Source organism: Lates calcarifer, linkage group LG8 (genome assembly GCF_001640805.2).
Source record: "Lates calcarifer isolate ASB-BC8 linkage group LG8, TLL_Latcal_v3, whole genome shotgun sequence".
Lineage (NCBI taxonomy): Eukaryota > Metazoa > Chordata > Actinopteri > Centropomidae > Lates > Lates calcarifer.
The window spans coordinates 7,210,695-7,220,407 of record NC_066840.1 but is presented as its reverse complement, the minus strand read 5'-3'; the positions used below and the strand labels follow the sequence as shown (position 1 = coordinate 7,220,407).

The window sequence follows — 9,713 nt, the reverse complement described above, 5'->3', positions numbered from 1 at the left end:
ACTGTGCATGTAACAATGTAATATGACTCCCATAGGACAAATCTCTTTTCCCTGCTGCTCCTCCATATAAAGGTCAAAGGTTGGGGTCGGCTGCAGAACAGCCTCCCTGCGGCTGGTTGGGATTCAGTGTGTTGCTCAAGGACAAGACAGCGGGATGGGAGCTCAGGGGCTTGAACCCAGGTCTTCCTATTCATCACACCACCCTGCTGCCATAATACTCCTGTATGACAGCTCTAGTGCATGACACGGAGGACTTTCTAGGAATGCTAATTCCATAACAGTGTCCGACTGCTAGCGGACAAATCTATCTCCAGCTGTGTTTCATGCTATAACAGACACATCAAAACATAACTCATCCTATGTGATGAAATGGGCTAATACACATCAACAAGTCATCTAAGAGTCCACGACCATCATGCTACATGCTCACAATGCCAATATTAACATGCTGATGTTTAGAAGGTTTAACGTTTACCATGTTCACTATCTTAGTTTAGCGTGTTAGCACGCTAACATTTGCTAATTAGTACAAAACACAAGAACAGATGATGGAAATGATGTTGAGTGAGCAATAATGAAAAGTTACACCTGATGGTGCGGCTAGATGAAAAGTTAAGGCTTCATCAAAGTGTCACAATTCATCCCATGGGAAACAATGAATGTCTGCACCAAATTTCATGGCAGACCATTTGTTAGATATTTCAGTCTGGACCAAGGTGGTGGACTGACATCTGACTGACTAACCATCATTACCATCCATAAAGCAATGCAATTAGCATGGCTTAAAAAGGGACCACAGTATTACAAGAAAAGTGACTGCGCTTATACAGTGATTTCATCCAAACTGAATTACAATTTTGCCTCTTCTCACTCATACAGATGGCAACAAGGCACCATGCAAGATGCTGCTCTCAAACAATATGGACATGTGCTCTCTACCTCCTGAGCCAACGGATACATCATCAGTGACAATCTATTTAGTGTAGTAGGTGATGAGATATTTTGCAAGTTAAGTGACAACCTTGACCTGCTCATGGTCATTAGAAGTCAGTGGATCACCAAAGTCATTGAGATTCATCTTCTGGGGACAATGAATCCAATTTTCACGGCAAACCATCCAATAGTTGTTGACATATGTCAGTCTGGGCCATAATGGTGGACTGATTAACCAAACAAGCAACTAAACAACTGACATTTAAGAGCCACTCTGCTGACAAACACATTCAACTGTAGTCCCCTATTTAAAAAAAAAGGATTTGTATTCAAAGGGTTTACGTCAACACTGGGGAGACAGAGTGCAGGAGAGGAAGTGGAGATGGACAGTTTTTCTGAGGGCAATGTTAATCTTCTTTAATTGTCCCATCAGGAAGTCTGCTCCCCTGCTTAGCCCACCTTCTGTTTATTAATACTTCAATATGTGACCAGACAAGGGAGCCATCCTGCTTTACTGAATTATATGCCTTACAAGAGGTATATTTACCATTCTTAAATCTGGTAAATTTAAAAAATGTAAAATAGAATTAAACCACGTACTGTCTCTTTGTAATGTTTCACTGGGGGTCAAATTACTGCTTTAAGCTGGATTCTGAAGTCTGCCAACTTGAAGTAAAACAACAACATCACAGACAAAGACTTGACTGACTTTAGTGAAAGAAAGATAAACATCTGCACAGGTGAACTTAAATGACGCTGGTGAAGAGGTGTGCAGCAACAGTGTGTAAAACAAAAATGTAAACATGGTAGTAACCCCTGCGAAGACCTGGAAGACAGTTACTCTTTCCCATATTTACCATATCTCAGATTTCAGTATTCAGAACATCTGAGATATGTAATCGCGTGTGTCTGAGAGAATCAGTCTTTGTATGTCAGCGAGTGTGTTCTTAAGTTACCAGAGAGTGTTGGAGGGCTAGGTCTCCTTCAGTACAGTAGAGGCCATGGGGGAGATTGATGACTCATAGGATCTCAGGAGACAGAGCGGACGCACAGATCTGTGAGGAGACACGGACAATGGTGAAAGCTACAGATGGCACCGCTCTGAATAGGCTCAGAAAAAGGGGGTATAAACCTCCCACGGGGAAAATGTATGGATGTCACTGTGAAACGCTAATTCAGATGACACTGGTTTGTCCTATCTGGAGGTCACTTCAGAACAAAATCAAAAAAAAAAAATCTAATCTTAAAATGGTGGTTCTTTGCAGGCTTACTAATCTGGAGAGAAGAGGACAGTGTGTACTGAATGTACACTACTATAAACAGTAACTAACATGGGAGTTCATGTTGTTCTTAAATCTCTGAGGTTAACAGCAATGTTGAGCCCAGATGTGTTCTGCTCAGACCTTCAAAAGAGCATTGGGCATCCACAGGTGCAGACACACATACAGACACACCACACTGGGCCGGTGCTTTGTAGGGGGTGAGAACAGTTCTCCTACAATAACACCCTTGGAAATAATAAAAAAAAATCAGGGGTTGAGAGTTGGAGAGAGCAGCACACAGGGTGAAGGAGAAAGACAGTGGAAAAAATGCATGTGTGTTTCAAGGCCTTAAACATAAGAACAAAAGGATAATATCCTGGAGTGTGTTGTTCTCGTTTCTAGGATGACTTCTTCCCCTTGTTGCCATCAGTGCCCTAGATCTACAAAAAAACAGACATAACCCTGGAGGAACCTTTCTGTCTTATAACCTCAAAGCCAAAGCTTTTAGGTGTGTCTTTATGTTTAAATAGGTCATGTTGCTTGATTGAGGGAAACGTCTCTTGAAAAGCAGTTGAAAGAACTAAACAAAAGAAAGAAACTGCTAGAGGTGGGATTACTCTGAGCGTAGAGGACGAAGGCTACCTCTGCGAGTGTGTGCGTGTGTGTTTGAGCATGCGTGTTTCAGTTAAGATCAAGTTCCTCCGGTGAGGAAACTGTCAACTTGTTACTACAGCTAAACCTGGTGCCACAGTTTGAGCAGGCCGCTCTTTTGCCGTTACAATCAGCACACAAATCGATTTAACAGCAAAGTGGTGAAGGCTGACTGTGTGCCTAATTCTATTATGACTGTTAATAGCCCTCTACCTTTTACACAACCTGAAATACAAGCAGTCAGACTGAAATTGAGACAGAAAAGTAGAGGGGGGTGGGATGGGCGGGCAGAGATGCAGAACTTGAAAATCCACAGCATCGGTGGCAGATAGATAGGGTTTGTTCAGGGAAACACACCTGCTCCACAGCTTTGAAGAGGAGATGAAAGCATGTCCTCTAATTACAGCACTTCGAACAACACAAATGTCAGTGCTTTACTCCTCTGGCCTGCGAGGTGTGTGGAGTAAAAAAACAGAAAAATCCACTCTCACTCTCTTACAGCTCCACCCCTCTTTTGTTTGTCATATCTCACATTACTGCCACCCTTGTGAGAAGCGATCCTCAAATTTGTGTGTTTTTCTGCTGTGCGATGAAGCGCACACTGTATCTCAACTTTGCTCCTGCGTGCAGTTAGATGGTGAAATGTTCCTCTGAATCTCAGTTTTGCCTAACAGGCTGGGACAGGGGAGGAGGGGGGCAGTGAGAAATCCTCTTTTCTTTTAACACAATGGCTCTGGCTGCTTTGTTTAGCTTGAAATGCATTTATAACAGTTAAATGGATTCACAAATCACATGCAGTCGTGTTTAATGAAATGCCAGTCTAATCGCTGTAATTAGATGGCTGCTTATTATGAATATTGTGAATATCTGCATCACAATAAAAGAGAGGAGAGAGGAGCTACTTATTCTCAATCAGATTCAATCTTATTCTCAATCTGAGCAGCACTGATGCAACACTGCTTTGCAATGATGCATGTATAAGGCCCCAAATGCTTCTGTCCGCGCAACACTGAACTCTAGAAATCCCCAGTCCCCAAACTCGTGCCACTTACCACCGGCACAATGGAACAAGGCATAAGAGTTTCATCTTTTATTCACCAAGGCACTCATGATGAATTAAACAGACATTATCTAAGAGCCTGTAAATTGCAAGTTAGATAACGTGTAAATGTATCTAGAATGATATGTTGTTACCTAAAGTGCGCTGAAATGTCTTTTCAATGCCAAGAATAAGTCTATTAATATGAGAGTAGTGGGGACTGTGTGGCCTTGTTGAAATCATGGAACAGCAACAGTTGGGAAGCTGCTACACCTTGTGGACTTATGACAAAACTGCAAGACCTTGAGGTTAGGAACAAGGCTTATGTACTGATTCACTGATGATATCTCTGTAAAGTCTATTCCGTTACTTGAAAATGTAGGATTTCTTACTCAGATAGAGGCAGACATATAACAATAAAGGTCATACAATATGACCTAGAGATGTTGCAAATGATGTTTAATGGCCCTGAACACAACAGAAAATAAGAAATTGGGGACAAAATTCACAGTCTCTGTTTTATGCAAAAATGTATTCTACAGATCAGGCAAAGTTACAGTCATTTTAGTTTAAGTTAAAGGATCAAAAAACACAGTCTAACCAAACCCAAGGAGGAACTCTACTAAAAGGACTGTAACTTCAGAATATACACACACACTTGATTTGTTTAATTCAGATGACCGAGTCCTCATATTATCATTAGCTGAAGTTTGCACAGAATAAATATGCTTTTGTGGATTTTGTCTGAGGAGGAATGATTACTGTGACCAAAAACTGTTTCAACATACACACAGGAATGTGTGTACTATATTAAATTAGACCTGGAAAAATTGTGAACCTATCTTTTTTTATGCCTGTGTGAGCTCCTCACTCTCTTGGCTGAGGATACTATAGAGTTTGCATGATTAGAACCATTGTTGACTTTTCTGCCTGATAAACTCAAATTATCTTAAGTAACTTCTCAAAGCATGTTTCCAAAAAAAAAAATGATGTCATTCTATTTTGTGTGACTTTGATTCATTTTAGTTGTTTTTATATCTGTGTATTTAATCATTGTGGGACCCAACCTCTCTTTGTTTATCAGAGGTCAGCTGCTCCACTTTTGGCTGTGATCATTTCCTCCACCAACATCTGAAACTGGAGGCTGGGGCTGTTGGGCAATCAAAGCTATTAAAGACTTCACTATCAGCTTAATGCCGGGTTTAATTTCAAAATGGAGGGGAGCAAATGGACTGTGAAATATGTGCTAATGGTAACAAGCTCTCTCTAAGTTTACAGAAGGAGAGAGGGAGAGAGGAAGAGAGAGAGACCATATAATGCCCTGTTCTGTTATCACTGAGTCTACACATATAATTTCACAGTGTTGTGGAGTCAGAAATCAGAGACAAGGACAATTAAACCACTGACTGCAAAGGGGCAGCCTGGTATAATGCTGTGTTAAGAAGTTCACAGAGAGAGACTAAGTTCACTAAAAGTATACGGTTTAAAAATACAGCTTGCATCAAACGAATAGATCGCTACCTCTGTGCTATCAAAGAGAAATACGAAAACACATTTGCAATTAAGATGATGTGAGATGTGCTATTTACAGAAAACATACATTTTTGCAAACATAATTTGCTATCTTTAGAAGAAATTTGGCTGGATAAATATTCATTATAGAGTGCAACACCTCTTCACTCGGGCCACCCTGTTGAACATCCACCCATATGGTGGAGCCTAACTTCTTCTCCTTAGTATATGAGAGGTGCAAACAGTACCATACCATGTCTTCAATCTCCTGTGGAAAGCTCTAAAGTAGATTAGTAAGCCAAATAGTTCATTGGTTTGACTAATATGTTGTTGTTGGTTTGTCATGCACAGCTTCCTTATTTCAAAGCTTCTGTGATTAATCAAAACAGAAACTTGGCATATAGTTATAAAAGGATATCAACTTCAACACCCAGATGAAACTTGATGTTTGTGCTGCAGTGTTTCAGTCGTTCTCCTCAAAGCAAATAATGTTTTATTGTTTTATTAAGACAAAGTTGCCTTGGAACAGTTTTGTTTCAATTCTGCTTAGCAGCACTATCAGAACATTTTAAGCATTTAGGAATGCTGCACTGTTGTTAGGCCCAAATGATTTACTACTGTAGTGTGGTCAACTAATCAGCATAATGTAAAATATGTTTTTTTATGAATTAGTATGACTCAACTCCAGCTCTAAACTCAAAAATGGCACATTTTGAATCCTTTCTTGGGCCATAAATCCTATCGGGAGCAGGAGGGGCAGAAAAATTAGCATTCCAAGATGGAACTAAACCATTTATGATCAAGAGTTAGAAATCCAGCATTTGTATTGGTCTTCTTCACAGAAGACACTCTGACATTTTATTGTAGGAAAGAACAATAGCAAACAATAAAATTAATGTTACTCTGTTAGGGCTTACTGGAACACTTAGATCAGAGCCATTGTTAGTGTTATTAGTAACATCTGTGCTTTTTCTACTTTGACAAGTCAAAATGTTTGTTGCGAAAAACGCCCATTGCACACAGCAAGATCATGGGAAAAGACAGTTTATGCGGAGAGTAGCTGCATTTCCAAAGGGGATTCATAACTATAAATGTCAAGAAAATCAATCTGGGAGAGTTCACACTGCAGTCAGTGGAGGGAAAGCAACATCAACCCATACATGAGAACTGCAGAATCTCAAATACAGTATGCATGTTCACTATAGAAGTTTCTTAAACTTAAAGAAGTTTCCTTAGAAGATTAGTGTAGTATTATCTATAACCACCCTTAGTGTTTGTGGAAAGACATAGCACACAGAATGGGTCAACAACCACAAACAGCTTCTTGGTGGATGAGGAGTACACGAGACGAGGCAGCTGCATGACAGAAGCAGATGTACTAACAGATTAAGAACTGAAACACCAACAGCTGAGACACACATTTAAAGTTGTGTATCACGACACAAATTCGAGTAAGACTGGCATTCGCTCACCAAGTCACTGACGTCAACCGATGCCACAAACAAGCAAAGAGAACAGAATAGAGGGTTAACTAAAAGTTTTAATTTAATGTCAAACACATGAAATATGAACTTTAAAAAAATGTAGATATGAATCATGAAATATAAGAATCTAAGGGCTATCATAAATAAATATGTGTCATTTGGGAATATTGAATCTTTCATGCAGACATCACCTGGCCAAAATGTCACTCTCCAACTGTAGCCTCTTATTCTTCTTTGAGGAGTATAAAATATCCCTGCATGTTCAATGATAACAAGTGAAAATTAATCATCCAGGAAATACAAAAAGAGTAAAAAAAAAAAAAAGACAATTAAAAAGGCTACAATATATGTGATCTGGTATGTATTCAAGACAATAATCAGATACATGTGGCCTTATCAATATTCCATTCACTATCAGTGACCCCTGCTGAATCAGCATTTACAAACATCAATGAAGGACTGTTGGGTGCTGTATCCTTGTCCGTCTCTTTTAAAAAGAATGAGGACATTTATAAATTCTCCTTGATCAAGAAGCTTCAGCCCAAGTTCAGATCCTTAACAGACAAGTTTCTTGTAAGGTGCGAAACGTAATAATATGCTCTCATGTGTCCCTTTTACACCTATCCACATCCACAGCACTTTCTTTGTGCGATGCTGCTCCCTCTCAGGAGAGGTGGAACAGGCTGTAGCCGACCTGTGAGGCATACATGGCCAGATGTGCAGCAGGGAGTATGGGGCTGCGGCTGTATGAGCAGCCCAGTCCGTAGAGGGCTGCTGAACCAGCCTGCAGGTTAACACTGAGGGGGAAACTTAAGGACGAGAAGTCCTGGGTGCAATACAGACTTGGGTCCAACGGCAGCTACTATCTTGAGTTTCTCCACCTCAGCCTCCTGAAGCCTCTTGGCCTTGGCTCGTCTGTTTTGGAACCAAATCTTAACCTGGGTCTCAGACAGCGACAGGGAGGAGGAGAACTCGGCCCGCTCGGCAATGGACAGGTACTGCTTCTGACGAAACTTTCTCTCCAAGGCCAGGAGCTGCGTGGTGGTGAAGGGAGTGCGAGGCTTGCGGTTGGTTTTGTGCTTCCTCAAGGAACAGACTGCTGGACTGAGCTGCCCTACAGAGGACAGGAGAAAACTGTGTTGGATGTACATTTAAATTTGAATGTAGCATTAAAGTGGTTTAACATTCAAATAACTGAATAAGGGCTGAAACGATTAGTTGATCTTTCAGTTAATCAACTAACTAACAATTTTGATAATCGTTAAATATATTAAGGAAAAATGCATCTCAAAATGTTTGTTTGCTGCTGTTTTTCATTATGAATCATTTTAAACTGATTATTTTTGGATTTTGGACAGCTGATGGACTTTATAATTAATCATAAAAAATAATCCAATTTAGAGATAGAGTAATTCACTATCAAAAAATATCACCAGTTGCAGCCTAAAACAGACAAAAGAGAAAAATGATAGAAGAACTATTTATTTAATTAATTTTGTGACAATGTATAATTATTCTGTCTGTAATGTGTCTATTCCTTCACTGGAGTGAAACGCTGACTGATCCTGTGTAATGATTTATTCGTTTATTAAAATTCTGTCTATCTCCTTAAATTTATCAACAAGAATTTAGGACTTTTCACATTTAAAACGTGTCAGATTGGATCCTTCCTTGAGCGATTTAAGGCCCTACAGACGTCAAACGATTATATAAACCAGTACTTGATAACTAAATCGAGACAAACCCCGGGACACTTACGGGGTGGTGTGGACATCTTAATCGGGCTGGATATCCAAGACGCGCTGTCCCCTTGTTCCGATGGTTCGGATTTGACAGGCACTAACAGATGAGAAAACTCATCCGGTCTGTTCGCCTGATCATCATTCAAATCTCCCTTTTCCTCGTCCATCGCATTCAGCGGCCTCCTGTCCGACATGAGCGCCTCCACGCTGAAGGGCAGGCAGGACACCTGCGCCGTGCGCTTCTTCAGCCGCGGTGGGTGTACATCCTCGTCCGTAGAAAGCTCATCTCTCCAGTCTCCGGGGGAGGACATGCTTTTTTTGGGGCGGTGGGGGTGGGATCGATATCTAATTCCAATCCAGAAAACTCATAATACCTTTCTGTCACGGAGAGCAAACATACAGCGTCCACACGGAGAGAAACTCGGAGTAACTTGTCCTCAGTTGTTACGAAGTTGACCAAGTTGGAGCTGGAAAAACTTTGGGAGGCACTCGGGACTTTCGGCCAATGATGCGTCCCGATCCCGGGGGTTGGGGGGAGACTTGTGATTGGACGGTGTGTTTGGGGCGCTCTGGACGGAATTCCTGTGGTGCCACACCCCCAACTAGACAGCAGGTCAGCTGCACATCAGCCTCATTTAGCAGTAATTACACAGGGAGAGGATTGTTTCTTGAAAACGGCTCACAAGGTTTTATCATAATTACTGACAGCAACCAACTGTATCTTATTCACTCTCTGGAAGCACAGGAACATCATTTTGATATTCTGGATTAATTCATAGGAATTTTGGATAAGACTGGGGCCTGGCATTTTGTGTGCTAAATTCTTTCCCATCCTGCAATTAGGTTGAAGGATTGGCCTGGCCTTGTCTCGGAGAAACAGCAGCAGCAGGATGAAAAGCATCAGTGTGACATCTGAAGAGCTGTATTTCCACTTAACAAAAGCTGACAGAGCTCCTAATTCAAGCTCTGACTTGCAGCACCAGCAACACACCAATTGTGGGAGTAATCACAATAGTAATCAATAAGCATCATGGTGCTTTTAAATCTCAGACTTCATTGTACAGCAGGCACACACTTAAATGTGAGAGTC

The 9,713-nt window shown here is 41.0% G+C and overlaps 1 protein-coding gene across 1 annotated transcript; it reads right to left on the bottom strand.

The window, feature by feature from the left end:
- Nucleotides 1–6,191: 6,191 nt before the first annotated feature.
- Nucleotides 6,192–9,138, bottom strand: LOC108882725 (homeobox protein MSX-2-like). Its single transcript, XM_018675385.2, is given in 3 exon segments — nt 6,192–7,738; nt 7,740–7,995; nt 8,640–9,138. Coding segments are annotated over 3 exon segments (744 nt in total). The 5' UTR covers nt 8,935–9,138; the 3' UTR covers nt 6,192–7,545.
- Nucleotides 9,139–9,713: the final 575 nt, after the last annotated feature.